The 27,223-nt window shown below is 48.1% G+C and overlaps 2 protein-coding genes across 8 annotated transcripts in view; both read right to left on the reverse strand.

Moving 5' to 3' along the window:
* Nucleotides 1-11,056, reverse strand: part of Micalcl (MICAL C-terminal like) — a 39,178-nt gene extending 28,122 nt beyond the window's left edge. Inside the window, exons 1-3 of one of the 2 annotated variants that reach the window (XM_032892889.1) lie at nucleotides 10,813-11,056; nucleotides 6,533-6,675; nucleotides 4,723-6,028 (exon numbers count right to left, since the gene is read on the reverse strand). In XM_032892889.1, coding sequence (XP_032748780.1) covers nucleotides 4,723-6,028; nucleotides 6,533-6,664 — 1,438 coding nt within the window. In that variant the 5' untranslated portion in view covers nucleotides 6,665-6,675; nucleotides 10,813-11,056. The remainder of the gene's footprint in view (nucleotides 1-4,722; nucleotides 6,029-6,532; nucleotides 6,676-10,812) is intronic. The other variant, XM_032892890.1, reaches the window with a different exon arrangement.
* Nucleotides 11,057-18,385: 7,329 nt separating this feature from the next.
* Nucleotides 18,386-27,223, reverse strand: part of Mical2 (microtubule associated monooxygenase, calponin and LIM domain containing 2) — a 138,728-nt gene continuing 129,890 nt past the window's right edge. For all 6 annotated transcript variants that reach the window (XM_032892882.1, XM_032892888.1, XM_032892887.1 and 3 more), the window contains 2 exons: nucleotides 21,795-21,969; nucleotides 18,386-18,593 (listed from right to left, as the gene is read on the reverse strand). In XM_032892882.1, coding sequence (XP_032748773.1) covers nucleotides 18,401-18,593; nucleotides 21,795-21,969 — 368 coding nt within the window. In that variant the 3' untranslated portion in view covers nucleotides 18,386-18,400. The remainder of the gene's footprint in view (nucleotides 18,594-21,794; nucleotides 21,970-27,223) is intronic.

Below are 27,223 nucleotides of genomic sequence, written 5' to 3' on the forward strand. Positions count from 1 at the left end.
AACGGACCAAGAAATGACTGATACAGTGCAATTAACAGTCAAGTATTTTAAATATCGTAAAGATGTTAAGTAGAAAGTATGCTATCAACACTGAGAACTAATGCACTTAATAAACTAGTAGTATATAAAATTAATATTACTATGGTTAACTTCTTTCTTTCTTCCATTTTGTTCTCTCTCCTCCTCTTCCCTTTACTTCCCCTCCCTCCCTCCTCCTCCCTCTCTCCCTCCTCCCTTCGGCTTGGTGCTGAGAATTAAGCCCAGGGAATTATACATGTTTAGCTTGAGTTCTGTTGCGAAGCCACATCCTCAGCTCCAGTCAGAAGCATTTCTGTGTAGTCACATGGAACTACATGAAGGAGATTACAGAAACTCACTCATAGAAGTCGAGAATCTAGTCAAATGCAGGTCACCAGAACTAGCAGGTGGTGGTGGGGGCTGGGGAGATGTTCAAAGGATATGAAATTTCAGTTCAATAGAATCAATATTAAGAGATCTATTATATAGTATGCTGACTGTTAGTGTTTGAATGGAAAAGGTACCCCATAGGTCCTGGTGTTTGTACAGTTGATTCAAGGGTGCTTTGGAACCTCTAGGCGGTGGAGCCTACTTGGATGAAGAGGGCCAGTGTGGACACTGTTTCTGGCTCAGTTACTCCGCTTCTTGCCTGTTGTTGACAGGGTGAAAACGTCAGCCTCCAACCCCCACTGCCTGGCTAGGCTCTGCTCTGACAACTGTGTGCTCCCTGTCAGGAGATCTCAGTGAACACAGCAGGCATGAGAAGCCAAGTTTGTATCCCCAGAACTCACATAAAGACAGGTATATACATCTGTAATCCCAGCGCTCCTACTGTGAGATGGGAGGCAGAAACAGGAGAATCCCTGGAGGTTTGAAGGCCAGCTAGCCTGGTGTACACAGCATGAAGAGCAACACAAAACAGAGACCCTAGGTCTGGAGAGACCACTCAGCAGTTAAGGGTTGGCTGCTCTCCCAGAGGACTTGGGTTCAGGTTTTAGCACAATCATAGCAGCTCACAACTGTCTGTAACTCCAGTTCCACAGGATCTGACACCCTTTTTGGGTACTGCATGTACTTGGTCCATATACATACAGGCAGGCAAAACACCCACACATATAAAATAGGGTAAAATCCCAAAAGGTGACCCTGTTCTAAACAAGGTAGAAGATGAGGACCAACCCCTAATTCTTTGATCTCCACTTGTTTGCCATGGCACTCACAGGCCTACATTCACATACACAATCATACATTTCACACACACACACACACACACACACACACACACACACACACACACACACACACACACGGGAGGGGGGAGAAAGAGAGAATAAGATAATAGGAAAGAAAGACATTTTTGATCCTAAAGTTAACAATATAAAGACAGTTGAAACAACTCTACTTAGGAGCGTTAACTCTCCTCTTAGTGACTGAGAAAATAATCAAACTAGTGTAAGAGGTCCTACTATGAGTGTTTTTTAAAAAATGTTTTTAAGATTTATTTTAGGGCTGAAGAGATGGCTCAGCAGTTAAGAGCACTGACTGCTCTTCCAGAGGACCTGAGTTCAATTCCCAGCATCCACATGGTGGCTCACAACCATCTGTAATGGGTTCTGATGCCCTCTTCTGAGGTGTCTGAAACAGTGTACTCACATACATTAAATAAACAAATCTTAAAAAAGATGCTTTTTACCTTTATTTATATTATGTATGGATGCTCTGCTGCATGCATGCTGGAATGCCAGAACAGGGCATCAGATCCTTCAGAGCACCACACGGGTGCTGGAACTGAATGCAGATCCTCTGGAAGAGCAGCCAGTGATCTTAACCACTGAGCCATCTTTGCAGCCCGGCCATGACTGAACAACTGAAACCCAACACACTTCACTCAACAACAAAATCCCGCAGAACAAAAACAACCTCCCCACTCCATTGGGTATGGATACTACGTTTTCTTTATTCAGCTGTTGTGTGTTTGGTGTGTGCGTGTGTGCGTGTGTGTCCCACTGGTTTGGTTTGGCTTTTGAGACAGGGTCTTAGTGCAGCCCAAGCTGGTCTCAACCTCACAGTTCTCCAGCCCAAGTGCAGACTCCAGGTATATGGCACTCAGATAGCTCCTGTTGATGGATTCCAGGCTGACCCTCTAACCTGGCTGTTCTGAATAACTCTGCGGTGTGCGCGTGCACAGGGCTATGGTGTGTTGACGTTGGTTGTTTTGGGTGTGTAAGTAGGTGTGGTACGCCTGGATCTTAAGGTAGCTCCCATTCTACTGTTTAAGGGACCTTCATATTGAGTCCCCGGGGAGCTGAGCTTATTTATAATTCTGTTAATAGTACAGACGATCTCTCGTGTTTGACCCCACTCCATCCTCCTTGGCCAGCATTTGCAGTTCCCTTGGTGGCTCTGATGACAGCCCTACTGACCAAGGTGAGAGGGAATCTTAGCTTTGATTGCATTTCCCTGATGGTTAAACGTGTTGAACATTTTTGATGCGCTCACTGGACATTTATCTGTCTGTTCAGTTCATTTGCCCATTTATTGGTTTAGATTATCTGTTATTTGTCATTTAATGTTTTGAGTTCTTGATTCTGCTTATGAATCTCCAATGAATAGATGGCAAAGGTTTTCTTTGCCTTTTTACTGTTAACAGTTTTTTTTTTTAGGTATGCAGAAGCTTTCTAATCAAATGGATAAATTCATGTTTATGAAAATAGATTAGGTTCCCAGCTTCTCTTTTTTTTATTTTTTTTTTAAGATAAAGTCTCACTATGTAGCCCAGGCTTGCCTCAAACTCATACTCTTTTTGCTTCAGACTCATGAGTGTAAGGATCACAGGCGTGCACTGCCATACCCAACCATACACCCTTCGGTTTTAATGCAGATAAATGTATTGTCTCTTAAAAATCTATTATGTGGGTGTAGAGAGATGGCCCAGTTAAGAACGTTTGTTGCTCTTACAGAGGATCCAGGTTTGACTCCCAGCACCCATACAACGGCTCACAACCATTTGTAGCTCCAGTCCCAGGGGACCAGACAGCTTCTTCTGGCCTCTGTGGGCACCAGGCATACACATATACAGACATACATGTAGGCAAAACATGCATATGCACAAAATAAAAATGAATAAATCTAAAAATTAAATAAATCTAAAAATTAAATACATATGTGTAATAAATGAAATTTTATGGTGTGATTTTAGAAGAATCCTTATATCTCACATTACCTGTGCTTATTCCAAACTCAGCTGCAAATAGGTTCTCTCTTTAATTTATGCAGATGTTTGATTAGAATGCAAAGAAGATAAACAATCAATTGCTTGGAAATTGATTTTCCCATAAGAGTTAAGAAATTTTTAAGAGGTAAAAACATAAAGAAAACCAGAATTTTCAAAAACTGAAAATAAAAGGATGACAATTTGTTTGAAGCAACCAAATGAAGATTCAGCAACAGACGAAGTCACTGTCTGGGGAGACAGCTCCGTGGGTGCTGTGCAAATGTGAGCACCTGGGTTAAACCCCACTCCTGCAATGCTGGCACTGTAGGGGAGTGCACAGGAGGATCATGGGGTTCACTGGCTTCCAGCCTAGATCCAGGCTCAGTAAGAAACCCTGTCTCCACGGAGTGATAGACCAGGATACCCAGCAACCTCTTCTAGCCTTGATTGCACATGGATGCCCACATCCACATACATGCACATGCCCCACACAGTCATATACCCCTACTAACAAAAGAGAAAGGCCATGTATGTGCTTAAACTTAGTCTTAAAGAAACACACTAAATTTTGGCAAGGTGCAAAAGCATAGCACGCTCTGCCTTTGGTTAGATATTTCCATACTGTTTGATTACCCTGACTCTTTGATATATTAATTAAATAATTAACAACCACCAGATTTATATATAAAAAGTCTCTATTTTCATTGGTAATCAAACATACAGAAAAGTGGTTAGTAATTCAAAGAAAACAGAAAGGTACATGTGTAAAATTGTCCAGCCAGCACCATCCATATGGAATAAATACAGTCACCTACAAATATTTGTACATATAAAAATATTATATTGCATATATACTTATAAGTTAAACAGTCAAATGAGGGTTCACTAAATGACAACATTGTCATAAAATAGAACATTCTTTCAAATCACATTTATATAGACCCTGGTCATTTGTATAACACCTAGAATACAAATTTGATTTTTAAAAAAATATACAATTGTATATACATCTCAGTAAAAATGTTCACATAGTCATACAGAAGGTACTGATTACTAGGTAGGATTATTAGTTTAACTCTATAATTTCATTTTTTTCAGATTTATTTTATAAAATTTTTAAGATTCCTTAAACTTTCTTTCAATTGCATTTATATATATATATATTTATTTATTTATGTGTGTGTGTGTGTGTGTGTGTGTGTGTGTGTGTGTGTGTATTGGGGGAGGGAGGTACACAGGTGGCAGTCACAGGACAACTGGGGAGAGTAGGCTTTCTCTCTCCACCCTGTGGGTCCTGGGGATGGAACTCAGGTCATCAGGCCTGGCAGCAAGAGCCTTGAGACCAGCTGAGACTTCTCACCAGTACCAATGCCTCACACCTTTGTCAGAAGGAACTGGAGAAGTAAACCAAGTGCAGTGTCTGTTAATGCAGTGAGATCACTTACTGCCCAGCACGCACTCTAGACTAGACTACTAGAAAAGTCACTTACGTGCATCTTGCCCTGTGGAAGAAGGATGTGCCACCTGCCCCATGGAGGTGCTGTCCACAGGCTGCACCAGCTTCTCCAAGGATGGGACTCTGTTCCCTGGTGGCCCCTTCTCCTTGGGGCTATTAAAGAAGTCCCCAATGTCCTTTCTTTGTTTGCATTCCTGAAGAAAACTCTCAAAGGATTTATCTTTGAGGCCAAGGGGAGAAATATGTGAGGCTCCTTTCTTTGGACCTTGAGCGGCATCCTGCAAACTCACTTTCTCTAGGAGGGTGGGAACATCTTCAACCTTGCTGCTGGGTGGTAGGGATGTGGTTGCAAAGAACATCTTGGATGGACGATTGGGCAAACTCCGGCTGCGGAGGATGGGGTTGGGAGGGCTAAGGTCTGAGGCCTGGGCAGTCTTAGATGTTGGAGAAGCCAGAGAGAAGAAGGCTGAAGCCTTCTTGGCCATGTGTCTCCCTGGAGACTGCTGGTCCCCGTCTTTACTGGAACCCAGTTTCCGGAAGCTAAAGGAACGAGTGAAAGCATGAGGCTGGCCCCTAGGCAAAGTTTTGGCCTCTGGTTTAGAGCTTGTCTTTTTTCCAGCTTCAGAACTGGGGAGCAGAGACCTAAAGATGGCGTTTGCTATGAGCTTCAGGGGGGACTTGGGTGGAGGAACTTCTCGTTCCCGGGGTGCCTTGGCAGCTGGGGTGCGCGTCTCCCCCAGGGCTTTTTTCTGGGATAGCAATTTCTCTTTCACCGCCTGAGAGAGGGTAGGAGAGCAGATTGGCTTCAGGCTATTGCCTCTGCCATTCTCAGCCTTTTCCTGCGAGAGCCGCTCCCTAGCCTTGTGCTCCTGGGTGTAGTCGTTCCAGTCTAGCAGCATGGTCTTCTGCTCCTCGGTGAGGACTAATTTCTTCAAGCCCAACTTCCTTTCTTTGGACAGCTCTGTTCCACCTGTCTGTCCCATCCTGGATTCCTCACTCAAGTCTCCTGCGTTCCCTGCGGCACCAAGAGCTAGGATTTGATTGGGCAAATACGGGTCCTTCCCTGAGACAGGGTAGGAATGTTTGTGTGTGCTTTCGCTGTTTCCGAGAGCCAGTGCTTCCTGGCAGCCGTCTGAAGCCGAGATCTCCTCAGGGCTTCTGAGTTCTTCTCCATCAGGGCTAACCAGGCAGTGTTCCGTGCTCTCCAGCATGGGGCTATGAGGCAGATAGAGGGGGATTTCCTTCGTAATTCCTTGAGCCCTGGCACGTCTGAGGTAGATTGGAGTGGGGCTGACATCGTCTCTGGAGATCTGTGGGGAGTGGAGGTTGTATGCTGGCACCTGTGGGGAATGGACAGAAATACTGGTTACTTAAAGCTCCTTGCCTTTGTTTCTGTGGGGAAGGTGAGTGTCAAGGCACACGCCACCTGCCTTCCTTCTCCCACTCTGAGATACTCAAAGTGACAAGAAAGCTTTAGAAAGTGTCTGGGACTTGCTGGCATCCACCTGAAGTCCCTTAAATATATTCTAATCAAAGACCATTCGAGGCTCTCAAACAGTGGTTCTCAACCTGTGGGTCACAACCCCTTAGGAGGGTCAACCAATCCTTTCACAGGGGTCACCTAAGACCAACAGAAAACACAGGAATTTACATCAGATTCATTACAGTAGCAGAATTACAGTTATGAAGTAGCAAGGAAATAATTTTATGGTTGGGGGTCACCATGACATGAGGGACGGCATTAAAGGGTCATGGCACCAGGAAGGTTGAGGACCCCTGATTTAATGAGGTGTGTGGCCAGTTGGCTTTCCTGTCTCCTGTGCAGGGGCCTGGTCTGCACTTACCTGAGGAGAGGAGGAATCATCTGTAGTGTGCCCAGGTACACTGGCTGAAGAAAATGAAGATGGCAGGGAAGGTGAAGACGACGAAGATGGAGGAGGAGGCTCCTTTGGAGGCGACAGTGCTCTTTGGTTCATGGGTGTTGAATCTAGGAAGGAAATGACATATTCCATTGTTACCTTGTTCTTAGCATAAAAAGAGGAGGTCGTGGATGGATCCTCAGTTTTAGGAAGGGAGACGCTGGGGATGGACTCAGAGGCTCCTAGTGGCCATGGCTTGGGACTTGGCAGCAAGGCTCTGCAAGCTAGCGGCTCAGCCTTCTGTGAGATCGTCCCCAGGAGATGAGAGCACAACCCACAGAGTGCTTCTTGGAGACCGACATTTACTGCTAACGCTTCCCCGAAGCCATGGTGGGCAGGAGCTGAGATTGCACTAAATCTCTCTGTCAATAAACCATGTTAAGTTTCTTGCCACGAGATGTCAGAGCATTAGCTGTGGGCATGGGCAGGGCAGATGGTTTGGTCCTAATGAAATGGGCTCTTTCCCTCACATGAAGACAGCCCCTAAAGGGCTCTCAGACAAGGTAGGTAGCTTGAAACTTTTATGGGGACCCAAGGGAGGGAGGTCCTACCCATATCAACAGTACAAATCACACAGAATTAGTGGGTCCTCGCCACACTTCTGTGGCTCAGGGAACAGGTAGGAAGTAATGTGTCGCTCCAGAGATGTGTGAGAAAAGAGGGTGGCTGGCCTCTAGGGAGGAGTGCAATTCTGAACTATGGGCAGCTGAAGTCATCTTGTCCTGTAAGGGCAGGATTCTGACAGTACATCCGGGAGGTCATTTAGGCCCACGTACACTGACACTTCCTGTCTCTCTTCTCTTCCAACTTGGCAACCTCTTTAAATCTGCAAGAGCAAATATTTTATCTCCAGGATAGAGCTTTTCAGATAACTTGTATTATCTGGATTCAGAAAAAGCACAGCCTTTCATATACTCGGTGCTTCATCCTCAGGCTATGACAAGCCTTTGTGACCGACATTCCTTAGGTACATCCTGGGACTGTGTGTCTCACTAGATTATTCTCTCGCGCAGTACCCCAACTCCCTGCCTTGCCTGGCTCAGGTGGCCCATTCAGATTTCCCTATGGTGTGTCCAACCAACAGGTTCCAGCTCGTCTCTTACTTCAACACAATTCCCGGGCCTCAGTTTCCCTCAAAGCTCTAGGCTGAGAGACAGGCACCTGCTCAGGTACTCAAACTATGCTTTTGCTACTCTGAGAAAATGTGAGGAACTTTAATGGCACAGGGTCAGGGATCTCTGGGGACACAGATCTAAAAGAAAAGCCAAGCCTAAGTCACCTCCACTTAGAAAGAGTTTCCTACATCTTTTGGGGGTCAGGGGAGGCATTGGTGGACTTCAGTGTGCTTTTTTCTCTTTTCACACAGAGATTAACATGTTGGGTAGCGCATACCAGGCGTGGGCTCTGAAAAGATGGCTGCTGTAGCCATAGGGTACCCCACCCTTGTCCCAGAATGTTTCTGAGGGAAAAGATAACCAGGGAACGTGGCTGCTGTGGAGGTGTGTAAGAGGGAGACCCTGGGAGAAAGGCCATCAGCTGCCAGGAACTGACACAGGGGAGGCGCTGGCCTCCAGCCCATTACCCACACCCCATCCCAGCCCACAACATAATGGGTCTAGCCTAAAAAGGCAAAACTTGTGACTGAGCCGTTGTCTTGCTTCCTGCCTCCAGTTATTAAATTCCTGCCAAATTCCTTCTCCCCCTCTTTCTCGCCCCCTCAATCTCCTCTCCCTGCCATCCGCTGAATCAGGCTCCTTAAGTAGCCTCCAAAGTCCTCTCAGCTCCACAAACTGTCCCTTTGTTCCTGAGGAGTCACAGGGGACCTTGTGACACAGAGTCAGGGACACCTTGAGCCAGACAGAAAAGTCTTGGGATCTATAAGATCGTGGTGCAGAAGCCACTCTCCTCTCCTTCCCCTTAGCCCAGGTTCCACCTTTGCTGTGAGGCCTCTGGTCCCAAGGTCCTTGTACATTATCTTAAAGTCAGAGCTTGTGGAGGGCTTGGCAAATGAGGCATTGCCCAAGGGCCAGACAGGACTCCAGAGGAGAAAGAGACCATCAAGGACCTGAGAGATGCAAAATCTCTCCTGTGAGCCTGGTGTTGTCTGCAAGCTCCTCTAAAAGATGGGAGAGGGACCCCCAGGACTCCAGTTCATTCACACAAGCAACTCACTCACTTCCAGTGTCCTTCCCAAAAGTGCCCACCATCCTGCAGACCACATCCGTTTCCCTCTTGCACACAAACTATCTGGCAGATCCTGCTAGAACCTTGGTCTGCTTCAGAGGCAATGGGACACCCACCGCAGCCAGGGTTTCTCTAATTCTTGGCTTGGGAACTCGTCTACCTCTATCCTCTTCTCCCATGCTTGCTGGGGAACTCTGAGATGGCTCAGCCAGGCTGCTCTGTCCTCTGTAGGGCATAGGATCTGAGTGCTGCTGGCTCTTTGTGCCAAAGTGCCCCCTGAGGCAATTCTTGTGTGATCTCCTTTTTTTTTTTTTTGGCAATGGTGGCCTTTTCCCGTTGGTGACGTTCACTCTAAGCATGCTCAATTAGAAGGTATGCCTATGTTCTATATCCTATTGACTGATAAACCTTCTCGGGCATAGGGGTTCTTGCCTTTCGGGGTTGACATGATTGGGATTCTAGGTACTGCGCTTCCTAAGTCTTGGAGCGCCCTCTAGGGGCAGCATCCTGCAAGCCTGAACCCATATGCTGTTTCCCTGGGCCTAATCCAACCAGTTTCCAAACTTCCTCCCTTTCTCCCTCCCTTTCTCCCTCCCTTTCTTCCTCCCTCTCACACATAAACAAGAACTCCTTTGGACCAGACCTTGCTAGCCCACAGAAACAACAGGCTCAGCCCTGTCTGCATCTAGCATTATTGTTAAGGTTCACACCCTATGTTCTCCAGGTGTGGCCCCAAGCCCACCGCTGAGTACTAGAAGTCGGTTGTTTTTCTGGAACCCCTGTCCCCGCTGTTTGCCAACCTCCTACTTCACCCCATGCTGGGAACTGGCTGAGGACAGACTGAGCCCCCTGACACTGGTGATGCTCAGGACCGTTGGGATGGCCTCAGCACCCAGGAAGACTGGCCGGAGAGGGACCCTAGTGCTCGGAGACCTTAGTTCCCTTTGTCCTCTCACGTTCGCCAGCCACCCAGGGTCGCTCGGGTGACTCAGGTGTCATCTCAGCTTGTTCCCAGGTGTGCAGGCCTGCTCTAGCTCCAAAGGTGGCCCTTAGCCCAGGGAGACACAGGAGAGGTGGTGAGTCTGGGGGATGGTGGGAAATGACTCACTGGCCAGGAATCATGCTGACTCAGAAGGAGAGAGAACCAGAGGGAGGGAGGGCAGAAGCCCAAGGCCATGTTGGGTCAGGTTTGAGAGGGAACTTGCGGACTAGGGGAGGCAGAAGGGGGTGATGGGCTCAGAGCAGGATGGAGCCTCAGCGTCTCACTCAAGGGTTCTGGAAGAATTCTGTTTGCTGTGTGACTGTGTGTGCATGGTCACCATAACTCTTGTGGGGGCTTTGAAACTCACCCAGGCCAAGATCTGGAGAAGAAAGACTCTGTCTCTCTGTCTGTCTCTGTCTCTCTGTCTCTCTCTCTCTCTCTCTCCATCTGTCTCTCTGTCTGTCTCTGTCTCTCAGTCTCTCTGTCTCTGTCTCTGTCTCTCTTTCTCTCTCTCTGTCTCTCACTGTGTCTCTCTTTCTCCCTCTCTGTTTCTGTCTCTCTCTGTCTCTCTGTCTTTGTGTCTCTCTGTCTCTTTGTCTCTCTGTCTCTGTCTCTGTCTCTCTCTCTCTCTCTCTGAGCACACTCATGTGTTTACATTCATATTCTAATGCAAACTGCTATCTTCTTGCCTTGGTCACAATGACATAGAACCAAAAGGCGGAAGGATCTAGTCCAGTTCTTGGGACATAACCAAGCACCTAGCTCTCAATTTCCCCTTTCTCATTTCAAGCTTGGAGCTCATGTCTGCTACGGCTCTGGTCCGGTGAAATAATAGAATCCTAAGGTACTGGGATTTCAGGTTAGAGAGAGAGATGGAGAGGTCCCAAATCCCTTGGCAGAGACTCCAGTCAGCAGTGGAAATCAAATCAAGCTTACAGGTTCTCTTGCCCTCAGATCCCAGGCTAGGCCAGAGAAGACACCATGTAAGGAATGAGCGCCACTGCCCTTACCCCACCCCTCCCCGCTGCCCATGACTCACTGGACTGGAATTTTCTCCTCCAGTTCTGGTATTTGCTTGGAGACTGGAGGCTGTGGGCCCGCTGCAGACCTGTGGTGGAAAGCAGAATGGGGCAGAGAAGATGGGAGGGAGTAAGAGACTATTAATTGTGTAGGAGAGGAATTTGTCTCCCGTGGCTTACTCACCAAGTTAGCAGGCAAACGCTTAGTGTGGACTGAGACACTTGTTATCATAGTGTACGTCTCATCCCTTCATCATTCATTCATTCATTCATTCATTCATTCATTCATTCATTTATTCACTCACTCATTCATACATTCTTCATCAAATAATTATACAGGAGGCTGGGTGGATGGTTCAGCAGGTAACCTGAGTTTGATCCCTGAAACTCAGATTAAATGCTGGGAATGGGAAGGGCGAGCCTCCTCAGGGAAGAGCACGTCAATTAGCTGTCCAGGCTAACTGGTCAGGCCTGGAAACACATACAAGTATCACCACATAAACAAAACAGGCTATATTTTAGAATATATCTGTACAATCAAATTCTTATATGTATGCAATTAATGAAAAAAGAGGCCATGGATTTGAAGGAGAGGGGGGAGGGCTCTATAGGAGGGGTTGGAGGGAGGGCAGGGAAGGAGAAATGTAATTAGATTACTATCTTAAAAAAAAAGTCTGGCTGTAGAGGCATGCATCTCTAGTGGCCGCAGTCCTACAGTGAGATGGGAGGATCGGTGGTGTCTCTCACAGCACCCTCTTCCCCCTGGTCTGCAGTGCATTGCATGGAAGCATCAGGAGAGACCCTGCCTCAATAAAGTAGAAAGTGAGAACCGACTCCTGAAAGTTTGGTTCCGGCAGAAGCATTCTCGCAGGGCCTTGTGTGTTTCCCCTCTGCCTGGCTGGGCCTTGAGCATAGGCATGGCCCCTCCGAACCTGAGGACAGGTGTGGGATCCAGCTGTATCCTGTTCTGTGCTGGGCTCTCATGCGCGGGCCCTGTGCTTCCGTCACAGAGAAAGGAGGGGTGTGGGTTCACAGGTAGAACTGGGAGGTATGGGGGAGAAAAGAGACCCCTGGGAGGGGTCTGGATGTAGGAGAATGAACTGGGAAGGTTTGAACACAGAACTCTTTGGATCCAATGCCTCACCAGTGAATTTTCTCTCACTTCACCTAAACATCCCCCACCCTGTAAGCTGACCCCTAGCACTGCCATGTCAGACACTACCTGGGTTTCCTTACTCAGGACAAGGTCCTTCAGCTCCTCCAGATCTCTGCTTTAAACTCTGTGGGTCAGTGGAACTGGCGGCTCAGATGCCCCGTTGGTGGTAATAGGGCACTCAGGCACACTTTTGCCATAGTGAGGTCATAATGTAACCTGAGCCCTAGGTCAGAGGCCTGACTGCATGGGTTCTGGGATGCTTGGGTTGAGACATGCACCTATAGCCCAGGTATCTGAATGTTCGGTCGCCAGTTAGCAGCCTTGTTGGAGGAAGCGTGTCACAGAGCGGGCTGTACTCTGAGAATGTATAGCTTCACCCTCCTTCCTGTTTGCTTTAGGATGTGTTGAGGTGCACTCTTCAGCTGTTTGCTCTGGCCACCATGCCTCTGTGCCATGCTGGACTCTCATCCCTCTGGAACTGTAAGCCCAAATAAACCCATCCTTTCCTAAGTTTGTCCTGGACATGGTATTTTACTCAGATGTCAAGCTTGCCCCAGCGAAAGTGAGCAGACGCCATGGTGAAAGCACAGGGAAGGGTTTTAAACATCTCTAAGGATATACAAAGCAAGCACTGGAGCCCGTCTTTGGAGAGCTGATATGAGCTCTGGGTTTAATAGACAAAGATCTAGGTCAGAAGGCAAGAGGACAAAGTCCAGCTGTGGTCTGGTTAATCAGTGCTCTGTTCCGGCTCTGCACAGCGACTAGAAGCATCTTAGAGCTTGAGAGGACAGACCCCATGGCTGCTGGGGGTGGGCTGTGTGTGATCTCATCACGGTGACCTGTTTGCCTTGCTCTGCTGCTCTAGGATCTAAGGGGTGAGTGTAGGTTAGGACAGTGACTGGAAACTTGCCAGCTTCTTTTGGGGGGCAGGAACAGGATGTTATAAAGGCTAAGGACAAAGCCAGGATCGCTGTTTATGCCTTCAGCCTCAGCGGGTGGGTGAGATGGGGCAGGCATCACTTGGTTTGACACAGACGCCTTTGAAGTGTTGACATGCAGGGATCTGGCCCAAAGCTTGGACAAAGACAGAAGCAAATTCAAGCAGAAAGACCTTCGGGTTTACCTTGTTCTGTATTACCCTGTGGGTCCAAGTAAGGGGCAGTATTTTTCTCTGAAATTTAATATTATAATATAATTATATCATTCTTCCCTCTGGACCTTCCTGTATTCCTTTCCATGCTCTCTTTCAAACTCATGGCCTCAGTTTTTCCATTAATTGTTATATTCTCTCTCTCTCTCTCTCTCTCTCTCTCTCTCTCTCTCTCTCTCTCCTAAATATAACCTGCTGTTTGTATGTTACTCATATGCGTGTTTTCAGGGTTGACCATGTACTATTGGACGATCAGTTCACATGTTCTTCCCACTCTTAGCATGCCTTAGTTGACGATAGTTCTTTGTGTCGGGTTGAGGCCACACGCTTAGCTTAGGTGTAGGTGGTCATGTTGGTTGAGACTTCATGGGCAGCATTTGACGTGACTCGGAGAGACAATCTCATTGAAAATACCCTGGTCCTCTGGGTCTTACTCTGCTCCTTCTGGATCCTGCACTTTTTAGTAGAAGAATCATCTGTCTGTGTCTGTCTGTCTGTCTCTCCTCCTCTACCCCCTCTCTTTTTATATTTCTTCCTTAGTGTTTGATATGGTCTCACTGTGTAGCATTGGCTGGCCTGTATCTTGCTGTTCAGACCAGGATGACCCCAGGCTAGTAGCAACCCTTCTCCCTCTGCTTACCAAGTACTGGGATTACAAGAATGCTCACCCACACCAGGCAAAAGGAATTTCCAAGTAGCTTTTACAGCAGTGGTTTATTGAGCAGTGTCAAACAGCACAAAGCACGGCTGGTTTGCTTCTCTCTAGCTTGCTCTCTGTGTGTACCAGTAAACTTTGCATGTAGGGTTTTTTGTTTGTGTTTTTAAATCTGTATGAGTATTTGCTTGTATGTATGTCTGTGTACCATGTGCATGCCCGATGCCCTCAGAGGCCAAAAGATGTGTCATATTCCTTGGAGGTGGAGTTACAGGCAGTCGTGAGCCACTATGTGGGTGTTGGGAACTGAACCTGGATCCTATGCAGTGTAGCAAGTGCTCTTAACTTCTGAGCTATCTCTCTGGCCCTATTCTGTATTATTTTCAAGGAGCGCTTTGTAGCCCACAGTGCACAACCTGCTTTGGGGAAAGGTTTAGAGGGCAGGCGTTTAGCCAGATACCTTTGATCTGATTTCACTGTTACACACTAGCAATGTTCTTCCCTCCCTATAACTGCTGTCAAATGATGGCTCAGAGATGAAGCATACCGATTTGTTTAGTCTGGAACAACTTGGGGACAGATTGCCCTCCTTAATCATACTGGGTTCTGGCCACACACTTCATGAATTAGATATATCCGCTTAGTCGCTTGGCCGTGTGCTGGAGTGACATCATTCAGGCATGCCAGGAAGCTGCCCCGCTGTGATGCCCCAAAGCACAGGCATGCAGACCTGCATCAAAGCACTTGAGAGTCTTCTACCAACGCAGACACTTGGTCTTGCTCTAAGCCCACAGAGATTTGGGACTAGGCCTTTTGTGTAAGGTTTATATAAACCACTGAACTGGGTTCTCGTGTTTTGGAGTTTAAGTGTCCTCAAAGGGCTCGTGTGTTGAATGCTTGGTCTTTAGCCTGTGGTGCAGGGGGAGGAGCGGGTGCTTTAGGAGGTGGGGTCTAGTGCATTGAAGCTGGGTCACGGGGCTTGGAGAGTTGAAGGAACATGAGGGTCTTTGCTCCTCTCAGGTTTTCTTTTCAGTTCTGAGATGTCATCAGGTGAGCTGTTTTCTCCACTGTGGTATTTGCCCCACCACAGGCTCAAAGGCAACTGGGCCAAGAGGCCAGAGGCTGACATCCTGCCACAGCATGCCAGAGTCTTGCCTCCCTGTAAGTTGTATATCTCAGCATCCCCACCCCCACCCCAGCACTGGAAAGCCGACCAAGACACGGAAGGTTTAATGAGGGAGTGTTTTCTAGTTTCTGTGATGCAAGGGCTTACGTTGCTTCACATCCTCATCTTGGGAAGGTTCTAGGCTGAAGAACTTGGAGGGCATGGAAGGCGGTCCTGGAACTTTCTTGTTAAGCTATGGTAAAATGTCCTGATGGGAGAAGGACTATCAAAGCCATTATCTTCTTACATTTACTCATGTGTTATAAAAGGGTGAAACCAACTTTGAACTTTTAACATTGTTGAGACTGTCATAGATTATGGGGACCTTTGAAGTCAGACTAAATGTATTTTGTATCATGGTATGAGTAGGTATGGCTCCCATAAACTCATGTGTTTGAACAAGACTGTGGGGGCCAGGGAGTGGAATGTGGTGGTTTGAATATGCTTTACCTGTGGGAAGTGGCATTATTAGAAGGCATGGCCTTGTTGGAGGAAGCGCATCACTGTGGGGGTGGGCTTTGAGGACCTATACTCAAGCTTCACCTAATGAAGAAGAGACCCTCCTCCTTCCTGCCTGTAGAAGAGGGTCTCTGGCTGCTGCCTGTGGAGCAAGATGTAGAATATTCAGCTCCTTCCAGAGCACCATGTCTGCCTGGACACTGCCAGGCCTCCTGGCATGATGATGATGATGATGATGATGATGATGATGATGATGATGATGGACTGAACCTCTGAGATTGGAAGCCAGCCCCAATTAAATGTTTTATTTTATAAGAAAAAAAAACCACAGTGGAGTAAAACTGGAGACAACCAAATAAAAAAATATACCTAGAAAGATGGAGAGAGGGTTTGTCTCTCCTTGGGGTTGTCGTGGATAACACTGCTGTGATCATAGCTATATAAATCAGGAGTCTTAAAAACAATACCTGGCTCTTACCCAGGTTCCCCTGAATCCATCGGGAGGCAGTGACGCAGTGAGCATCTTAGCTGGTGGACCTCCATGAGATCCACTAGTGAGGTTTTCCCTGTGCTGTTTGGGAAAGTGATGGGCTTACATCACTGTGACAAATGGCACTGCAGACTTTAAAGGAGAGACTTACTAGCCATCAGAGTTTTAGAGAGTTCAGTCTGTGTTGGCTGTAGTACCTCAGAGCATCATAGAGTGGGGCTAAGATGTGCCATGAGAGATACACAGTGACCTCCTTACCCCAGCCAGGCCCCACACTCAGCTATGGCCTCATTGACAAGTTAATCCACTAAAATTAGCAACACTCATGATTTAATTAACCATCAAGAGTAGTGACCAAGCCTGCAACACGTGGGCATTCAGCAGGGGTTGAGGGGAGAGGAGGGACATGTCGTATCTATTCTGCAGCATCTATATAAGAAATGTTACATCTGCACTAGGGCTTGTCTGGCAACCATCATCATGACTGCTAAGGACGGAATCAACAGGCAGATGGCACTCAAATGATCTACCCACTTTCCTATCTGCTCAGTAATCCATTGCAGAATAAAGTTGACTTTATTCTACTGTCAAGACCAAACTTCTCTAGGTTCTAAGGACCAATCCGTGCTTCACAGAGTCAGGTCTTGGCACACCCTTCCCTGCCAGCACAGGGGCCTAAAAACCAGACATGGGTAGCTATTGTTAAGGACATGACATCTCTCAACATCATTTATTTGACAAACAGAAGCTTTATGCAGAGTTAAGCATTGTGCTGGTTAGAGTTTTTGCAAACTTGACTGAAACCTAGACATATCTGGAAAAAGGGAATTTCTCCCCACGCCTATCAGATTGGCCTGTGGGGTATTTCTCAATTGCTAATTGATGTAGGACAGCCCAGCCCACTGTGGGCAGCAACATCCTTAGGCAGGCAGGCCTGGGCTGTATATGAAAGATAGCTGAGTAAGCCAGGGGAAGAAGGCCAGTAAACAGTGTTCCTCCATGGAACAGTGTTCCTGCCTCCAGGTTCCTGTCTTGAGTCTCTGCCTTGCCTTCTCTCATTTATAGATGAAAACCTATAAGCCAAATAAACCCTTTCCTCCCCATGCTGTTTTTGGTCAGCATTTTTATTACGGCAGCAGAGACACAAACTCAGACAAGCATTGAGCAAAGCTGTGTCAGTATACACCTACTAACCGATGAGCCTTAACGCTCCACCAGTGAGAATAACTGTCGCTGGGTTTCCTTTGTTACACTGGCTGTTTAGAGCATGGCCACCTTTAGGAGTCTTTACCTCCTAAACTGGCATTGTCATTCTGCATCTATAAGCTTTATTTTTTCATACAGACAAACTCATAATTCTGATTTACAGCTTCTGGGAGAAGTGCTTAAAGTCCCTTTGAGGAGCGAGGAAAAGCAGAGAAAAGGGTGAACAGCAGGGAGACTTCCCTTCCGTCAGCATTACGATTAGGATAGTGTTTCTTTTTTGTTTGTTTGTTTGTTTTGTTTTGTTTTTGTTTTTGAGCTAGGGCCTTGCTCTTGAAGCCCAGGTTGGTCTGGCTGCAAACACGTGGCAATCCTCTCTTGAGCTCTAGGATTACAGGCGTTAGCCACATACTGTGTGACCACTTCCTAGTTCTTAAAGGCTCACATTGAAGGTTAAATTCGGAGTTTCCAAGGCTGGGAAATGTCTCTACAAGTTTCTGTGTTTGTTTATTTTGGCCCAGGGCTTCCCAGGCTTGGTCTTCTGGGAAATCCCACACTGGTGAGAGAAAGAGCTGGAGGTTCTGCTCTTGGCCACCAGAGGGCAGTGCAGGACAAACTGACCACCAGTTCTCACAGCGGATTTCTATTGCCATGTTTCTCCCCAGGCCCTGCCAGGGTCCCCAGGAAGTCAGAGGTCATCCTGATTTGCTCACACATTGCTGAGCCAAGAGCTGGGCTACTAAAGACAGGTCCATAGGTGGCCTGAGCTTAGTGAGTAGGGTCACCAGCCCTGGCCACATTGCTCACTGGCTAGAGCATACCCGGCAGAATAAGCTACATGCTACTTACCTTTCAAGTCAGCCTAGACATGGAGAGGAGGCATTTGTACAGGAGGCCCAGAAAAATTACCTTCATTTCCTTGTAGATAAAATTTAGGTGCAGCTCACCCCACCCCCACACCCCAAGTAATATTTCCTGTACCACCCTGAGAGGTGCATGCTCAGCTGGTTCTAGGAGACTGAGTCACTTAGGGTCACATAGCAACCAGGCCCATGCTCCTACTTTCAGAAATTGTGGGACGCTGGAGGGGCCCCTGAGACACAGAGTGGCTGTTCCAGGCAAAGGAGACCTGGAGTTCCTTACCTACGACAGCCAATGATGGCCCAGAACTACTACATGTTTGTGAATCCGAAGCTTCTGGAGACAGAGTCCAGGTCTGGTCCCCACCACTCCCCTGTGTGTACTTCTTCATTTAGCAAAGATTCCATCCCCTGGGATTTGAGGGTCCGTGCTTCCTCTCTGTGTCCCTGAATGAAGCCTGGTGGGCCATTTACTCACCAGGCATAGCTTGTGGCTCCTTGTGGTGTAGTAGTAGAGAAACTGGTTGGGTCAGGGTCTCCCGCAGGGAGATGTGCCGGGTTAGAGGCTGTGATAGAGCTGGGGATTCTGGAAGCCGGGGTCTCTCTTCACAGGCCTCTGTGCAGGGGCCTATGATGCTGCCAGAGTCGGATTCTGTATCAGAGCTGGAAGAAGGAAGAGGAGGGTGACTCAGAAGCTCTAGACATCTCCCTGCCCCCCACGTCCCACCTCCTAGTCATTGGCCCCTTTGACAGTCCTCAGGGCCTGGAGCAAAGATGTCAGCTCAGCTACCTCTGTGCTTGGACCCAGACTTAGCTCTGTCATGTCCTTAATTATGTCCCCTTAGATTTCTATGTTGAAAGGGCAACCCTCAGTTCCTCAGCACATGACTGCTTTTAGAGGGAGGACCATTAAAGAGGTGACTGAGTTAAAATGAGGTCATTTCGGTGGGCCCTAATCCTATGACCGGTGCCCTTTAAGAAGAAACTGGGACATAAATGTACATAGAAGATGACCGCCATTGTAAACCAAAGGCCAGGGAGAGGCTTGAGACAGATCCTTTCCTAAGAGCCCCCAGGAGAACTCTCCTTTGCCACCCTTTTATCTCACACTTGTGTGACAGTTTTCTCCAATTCTGAAATATTCCATCCTGCAAGGAAGCTCCTTAAGCAGGAAAGTTATAACTCAAAGTAGCTACAGGAAGTTCCTGAATCTGATCAGATTCACTAGACCCCTCCTTATCAGAGTAAGCAATAAAAGCTAAGAGTTCCCTTCAGTTCAGACAGAGAGAGAGAGAGAGAGAGAGAGAGAGAGAGAGAGAGAGAGAGAGAGAGAGAAGCAACTGGAAAAAAAAAGGCTCTTGACACCAGTCTACTGGGAAGGAGCAGAAACCAGCCAAGCTGCCCCAGGAGAGGTTCAGATCAACAAAGGTGCCTGGAAAAGACACTCTCCAGGCTGAGCCACCTTCAGGCTGTGCAGCATACTCCAGGCCCCCAGCTTTGTGAGTTGTCGCCCACACTGGGGTGAGCTGTCTTTGAGTCATTTCTGCTCCTAAAGTAACCCCTCACCCATATTCCTGTAAGTAGCACCGATAAAACTCCTGGTTCACTAAGTTGGACTTTTGGGTTCCCTACCTGGGGTGACTAGACATGTGTGTTGCATCTCTCCAGAAAAAGTCTTGTCATACAGTGTACCCCAGCCCCCCAGAGTGTGAGAAGACATTTCCAGGAGGCTCCCAGGCTGGGGCACTTGGCCTTGACAGTCCCAGCAGGCTACAGTGTTGGACAGAACAGAAGGAAGTTCCCACCCCAGGCCTCCTGAGTCACCTTAATGAAGGCTATTCTGACCTTCCTTCCTCCCAAGCCATGGCTCCAGGGCTGGGGATGGAGGGAAGTTGGAGGAGAATCTGCCTTGTACACACAATGCCCTGGCCTCAGTCCTTGCACTTCCTAAACTGAGTGTGGTGGCATGCATCTGTAATTTTAACACTTTGGAGGTCGAGGCAGGGGCATCAAGATTCGAAAACAAGTCTTAGCTATACAGTGAGTTCAAAGTCACCCTGGGCCACAGGAGACTCTGCCCTAAACCAAACGAAACCCACAACTGAAACAAAGGTCAACCAGAGCTCTGCTGCTTAGCCTCTGGGGCCAAACAAATGCATCTCTAGGGACCGAGTTCCTAAGCCGCAGAATGGACACGTGACTTTCCTCAGTCAGCATGGCGGTGTTGACAGGCATGCAGGAAAGAAAAAGTACAGGCTTTTAAGTTGTAGAGAAGGGGGCTTCTCAGAAACTGTAGACTTAATGCCCAACTGTGAACTCAGTGGCAGTTTAGAGGCCCACCCCAGTCAAACCCAGTGGGTCCAGCACAGAGTGCTGCACAGAGACTTCGCACTACCCATCCCTTCTTTGCCCTCAGATGCCTCTAGAAACATCTGTACCATTCATTCAGTAATTCAAGTCAAGACTGGGAGACAGCCTGGCGTTCTCTTTCTCTGTTTAACCTATCAGTAAATCCATTACTGTGGCTCTCTCCTGTGCCCCCTCCAGGGGCCCCCAGCCTCCCACCAGGTCACCTTGCCTTCACTCTCCCCTACCCTGTCGTGTCTGCTCTCCACACCCAAGGCTGCAGATATCTAAAAATTGTTAATGATGTGTCATTTAGAACTCAACTCTTTCGATTGTTCCAAGAATAAAATATAAATTCCTTACCTTCTTCATAACCAATCAACCAGCCTTCCTTCCCTCCCTCCCTCCCTCCCTCCCTCCCTCCCTCCCTCCCCCTCCCCCCCTGCTGGGGATTGAGCCCAGGTCTGGCACAGGCTTTGTAAGTGCTCTAACACTGAACTACACCACAGCTTCCCAGTATAACCCCTCCTTCACCCTCTTTCCAGATTCTGGTTACATTGACCTTCCATTCTGTTTGTATACCATTCCCACTGCTCTAGCAGACAGCCAGCTAGATTCAGCTAGACCCATCTGGGTGAGACCAGCATGGCCAGCACTGTCTCAGATGCCATTTAGCTCCAGCCCACATGTGAAGAAAGAGAGTAGCCCACTTGCTTTGGGGACGCCTTGGCCCTCAATCACTGTGGGACTCAGTAACTGACAGATACCTTTCTTGGGCATCTGGTCTAAGGTAGCCATCCCAACCCTGTTTATAACATACCTTGATTACTCCTGTGCCTGACACAGATGTGGTATTTTTCTTGTTTAATGTTTCCTTGTTTCCTGGTAAACACCCAGGTAGTGAAGGTGTCTGACAGCAAAGACCTCACCTGGTGTATGAGTGAGTCAGTTATATACTCAGAGTCCAGGCATTAATAACCAGCTCATACTGTTGGCTGCTTTTCCGAATGCACTCGGTGTATGTGGGGGCTGGAGAAGCCCGAAGGCTGCTCTTCTCATAGCCACAGTTGGTGTGGATCGCATACTGGGTGCATAAGAACTGTATTCTCCCCTCTGCCCTTCTTGGTCTCCCTATCACCATGTACCACATCTTAGCATGGGAGGGCCCCAGAGCCCCTCCCTGTGATAGGTGTCACTCACCCGCAGCCCTTAGTGCATGGCTGTGGACTCCTGGGGGAAGATAGTAGAGTCAGGGCCTTTCCCTGCTCTGAGAAAACAGTGACTGTACAATACAGCCTTAATGGATTTGCTGTGCACCAACCAGTATTGGCATGTGTCATTGAGTCTTAGCGCTTCTTCAGAGGCAAGCCACTATTAGGGTCCCATAAACAGATGAGGAAACAGGCTCAGAGAGTCCCTTTGGCCAGGAGTTCCCAGTAGAGAGAGAAGCAGATCCCAGACGCAGCCTGCCCCATCCCACCTCGTTGCTGTCTTCATCCTTCAGCAATCTGGGCATACCTGCTGTCCTCACTGGTGACTAGGACCCGTACAGCCAGCACATCCTGCCCATCCTGCCCTGGGCCGATCCTTACTGAAGTCCATTCGGACGGCCGAGGAGAGGTGGCTTCAACTTCCATGGCTCTGGAGTTGGGCTCAGGGACACTCTTTGGCTTCTTAGGAGAGATGGGCTCATCTGCCAAGAGAATAGGGCCTATAGAGATAGCAGAATAAATGGTCCCTTCCAGGGCACTGGTTCTTCCAAGTGTCTGGGAAGGATGCTGGTCCACTCAGATGTTCAAGGATAGAGCTTCCATCCTCTGTGCCATGGCTGAGGGCCACCTCTCAGCCCAGCAAATGCCCCAGAGCTTAGGGTACTCCTGATGTGTGCAAGGCATAAATACATCCACTATCTCATTTAATCTGGAGAAAGATGCTGAGATGCTCCCAGAATCCGTTGTAAGCTCACAAGCCCCTGGATTGCTTGGTTCAAACTGCCTCTGCCAAGGTGTTGTTAAACTCAGGTGTGGCATCTGAGATGTCACCTGAAAAACTTGTTTCCACCCAGGCATGGTAGTGCACACCTTTAATTCCAGCACACTGGAGGCAGACAGAGAGGATCTCTGTGAGTTTTCAAGGCCAGCCTGGTCAACATAGTGAGTTCCAGGCCAGCCAGAGCTATGTAGTGAGAGCCTGTTTCAAATCAAAATCAAATCCCAAACAATAACAAAAAAACAAACAAATCTATCCCCAAATGTTTCCATTTGTGTGTGTGTGTGTGTGTGTGTGTGTGTGTGTGTGCACGTGCGTGCACGAGCATGCACATGTGTGTGCATATGTGCATATAGGGGCCTGAGGTCAATATCTAGCCTCATTCTTGATGCTCTACACCTTACTCATTAAGGCAGGATCTTGCCCTCAAACGCAGAGTTCAGAGCTATGGCTGGTCTTGCTAGCCAGTGCTTGGAGGTTGCCCATCACCATCTTTTGAGGCTGTAATTACAGGGGGCCACTTGTCTTACCTGGCATCTCTGTGGATTTCTGTGGACCGAAACTCAGGTCCTCGTGCTTCTATGACAAACTCTTTACCCACTGCGTCATCTCTAAGTTCTTTAGCTCTCTTCTTTTTGACCTTTGACCCAGCCTGTCAAGTCCTTCTAGAAAAGGACCCTCTCAGCTCCCAGACAGCTCTGCCCAGCTTCTTGCTCCCTTGTGCTGGTCCTGTCTATACTCAGCCTCTGGTTTCACCTTCTCCCATGATTCTCAATGACCCTAGCAGAGAGGGTTCCCAGATCTGCATCTGCAGCCTTGCTGCTTCCCCTGCATCTAGACATGTGTCTTCTGCTGTTGACATCTCCATGTGTGTGTCTAGCAGACACAGCACATGCAACAAGTCCAAAGTGAACCCTTCATTTTGACTCTCCCCAACAGCTGCTCCACCCATCACTGCACCCAGATCAGTCTGGGGCCTCCAGAAGCTACGGTTGGCACCACAATGGCATCTTTGATACACCCTCACCTTTCGCAAAGCCTCCTACAGTGTGTGCTTCAAATATGCCAGGAGTGGAGTCTAGGTGATTAGGTTGGCACCATGGTGGCATCCTCGATACCACCTACCTTTCATCTGTCACAAAGCCCTCTACCGTGCTGATGGTTCTTTCTTCAAAGGCACCAGGAATGAAGTCTCTTTGCTGCCACTTCCCTGTCTCCACCACATCTTACCCAGATGATATAAAAAAGTTGTCTCCAGCTGGACCCCCATCCCTTTCCTGCTGAGTCCCACCTTTCAACAGAATCGACACATAAAAATGTAAGTTGGAGGATGCTATCCCTGCTCAAAATCCCCAAGAGGTCTCTCACTTTTTTACTCTGCAGTTAAGAGGACGAGTCCTGTTTAATTTAGCTCCATGGCCTCTGTGTCCTTATCTCCCCATGCTGTCCCTTGGCTTGCTCTATTCCTGCTGTGTTACCACTGTGCTGCTCCCCAGGTCTTCAGAGAGGCACCGTCTCCATCCCTCATGTTGCCCTTGAATCTGCTCTCCCCCACCTTGTGTGCAGTGCTTATCTTGATGAGCGCTATCCCTGGACTTCACTACCTGCAAGCTTTGGCCAGTTGTCACTTCTTAGTATTGAATTGTTCTGCTAATGCGATACACACTCTCTCCCCTTTATTATCCCTCAGAGTGAACCTCACCTTCTAATAAGCTGTTTAATTTCCTTTTTACTTTGTTTGTTGTCTCCTTCCAGGACTAGGATGTGGGCAGTGGTTTGTTTTGCTTGTGGATGAGTGTGGAGTGGATGAGTGCATGAGCTCAGCTCCAGCCCAGCCAGTGACTGGTTGGTGAGCTGTCTCCTGTCACAGGGAAGCAGTCATCCAATTTCCTCTCTAGAATTAAACCTCAGGCAGGACTGGGCTCCCCCTCACTTCTCACCCCCAATATGGCCACCTGTTGTCTCTCTTTCCTGTGTTCTTGACTTTGCCTACTGGACTGGTTCCACCTGTACTTAATATACAGAAGGTTCTACCTCCAGCCTGTTCACTCGCCTCTCATTTCTGGCCAGTCTTGGAAGAGCTGAGCAAGCTTTCTTTGACCCCTTATGAATCTCCTACAATTCTGATGAGACCTTTACCCCTTTACCTTCCTACTCCCAGAAAATTCCCTGGAGACTGCTTGCTGAGTGGAATGCACATTTTTTTGAGGTTCTCCCCTGGCCTTTGACTTCCACCCTTTTCTACTTTGAGAGGCCCTTTCCTTCCCTGTCTCTCCACTGTTCCAGCTCAGTCCTATGTTCTTCATGCTTCCCTCCAAGTCTCTCTTCTCTTTACACATACTCTTTCTGAAAGAGGTATCTGTCTTTCCTGCCCGTAAAGACAAGTCAAGAAGTTCTGAGCTTTCTATGACGTTTTAAAACACTAGGTCAAATACAACGTGAGTACAGGCAGACCCAATCTGCTGGCTCTTAGTCTACCCCTCAGTGTGTGCAAACTTACTTGTGTGCATGCACACCGATGCTTTTATGCTAGTACAACTGTGAAGGAAGGTGTCTGGGGAGTATCACTGGCTACTTTGCTAAAGATGATAGTGATGGTTGTGATTGTTGTGGTGATGATGTGATGGTTTTGCTGATGGTGGTGATAATAATGGTGGCTTTGGTGGTAGTGATGGTTTGGGTGGTGTTTGTGGTGATGGTGGTAGTTTTGGTGATGCTGGTGGTGGTTTTAGTTTTGCTAGTGTTTATAGTGATGGTTGTAATAAGAGCAGTGGTGGCTTTTATTGGGCCCCTAATATATGCCAGGAATAGTCTGAGTACTGAGACTTGTACTATGTCTGTCACACTTATATAATCCTTCAAGCAAAGCATTTTGTGACCTCCCACACCCCATTTTCTTGCTGAGATATTGGAAACACGGAGAGGCTCAGACCTCCACAGATGGTCACATGTTGCTGGGCTCTATGTCTGTGAACATGACAGAACCATTTGTTTGGACAGAGTCACACACTGTCTTGGATTTTGTAGTCCTTCTGACAGTTGGCAGAACATACCTCTGCCCCAGCAACGTGATGCTTGTCTGCCTCAGACCAGTGGTGATTTGTCACCCAAAGCTCTGAGTGGCCTTGCCAGGTTGGGTTGACACTCATGTTCCTATTGTAAAAGCTTGTTTCTAATGGCTGCTGCCCTATCAGCCTGGATCCTTGGTGGAGGGTACACAGACAGACAGAAAGACAGACAGAAAGACAGTCAGACAGACCTGGAGCCCACCCTTAGACATTCAGCTTAGAGAGTCATCTAGCAACCCCCAGACTCATGAAGAGAAAGCAGAAGAGACCACACACACTGAGATTTGAGAGATGCGTTCAAGGTCCCGACTACCGGCGTGGATTTTGGTTCAGGGCTTGAAGAAATTCCCCTGGGTGCCACTCCCCACACCCCAGTCATGGACATAAGTTGAAAATGAAACATGTGGAGGGAACTAAAGCAATGAGGATACCGTTAAGAATATAGAGCTCCAGTCAAAGAGCTCTGCAGAGGAGGGGCAAGGCAGGCAAGGAGACATGATGGTGCTGGACAAAGTAAAGGGCCAGCCTTACCAACTCTCAGAAGCCAAGGCTATTATATTAGGGGTTAGGGTGTCAGGAATAATACCTTGGTTCCTCTCCTGGTCCCATACCACCCTTCCACCAGGTCTCAAACCTAACGGGAAGCTAGTTCAAGGTACCCTGGAGGATGTAGTTTGCAGGGGCTAGACCTCTATAGCATAGGCAGAGTAGGGGATGACAGAGCACAAATGCTACCACAGACAGGCAGGGGTCTACACTGCTATGCAGAATGACCCCCCAGCCATTGTCCCCAGGTGGACTACGATCAGTGATGGAGAGATAAGGCACGAGGCATCAGCAGGGTGACAGAGAGCTTGAGCAGACAGCTCTTCAGTACATTTCCAGGGGTGTTACAACTGCTCGGGGAGGAAGATTTGTCCCTGGCACTGTTAGTCCTCAACAGGACACGTGTTCAAAGACTGTGGCTACTTCAGGCCCTTTAGAGAGGACTCATCGCAGTATTGTAATGGGAGCAGAGCATCCAGGGATGCTCAGAGATGAGCGCATGGATGGGTAGCCCTGAGCCTCTGGTGTACTCTTCACCATGAAGTCGTTCTCCCTGCCTTGCTGTGCTTTCCCCAGGTGTCACAGACCCAGTGTGTGTGTGTGTGTGTGTGTGTGTGTGTGTGTGTGTGTGCATGCGTGCACGCGTGTACAGTTCCACCTTCTGCTGAAGGAAACCATGACAGATAGTATTACTTAAAGAGCCCTCTCTGGTTCCAGTGAAAGCCGAAGCAAAGAGATACACGTTCAGCTAATCAAACAAGAAAGGGCTAGCATACCCTCCCTGATAGAAGGCATTCCTCTGCCCAGAGAAGAAAGGAACTAGGTTAAACTTTATCCCGTGGGCCTCAGTGGCGTGTACTATTCCCATCCCAGACCCTTCATCCCAAATCTTGACCCAGACACCAAGGAAATGCCAGCTTCACATGCATCCCAAGATCAGACACCAGTCCCCAGAGCAGGCTCCTTTAGGGCATGAGCGCCCTTTCATTGGCATGAGGGGTGGAGCACAATGTTTTCCTTATGGCTGTGTAGGCTCCCAGCAGCAGCAATCAAGTTGGGCAGTTGTGTCCCGGCTGCAGGGTAGGGGCTATAGTTGGGCTATGGTTCTCCTTTCCACCTCCGCCCTGTCACTAACAGGCACTGTGTCCAGCCAGTTCAGCTTCCAGCTTTGGCTTCAGCTAGGACCCATGTCTACGTTTCTCAGAGAGTCTTTGTAGTGTGCGGGCAGACATGAAGACATTCTCAAAGAGACATAGGTGCCCTTCCCTTTAACTACGCTACTGAGACAATGGAGCCCACAAAACTGGAATTTCCCTAGAATCTCATGCTGAGGGAAGGAAAGCC

The sequence above is a fragment of the Rattus rattus genome, chromosome 2 (assembly GCF_011064425.1).
Source record: "Rattus rattus isolate New Zealand chromosome 2, Rrattus_CSIRO_v1, whole genome shotgun sequence".
Taxonomy (NCBI): Eukaryota; Metazoa; Chordata; class Mammalia; order Rodentia; family Muridae; genus Rattus; species Rattus rattus.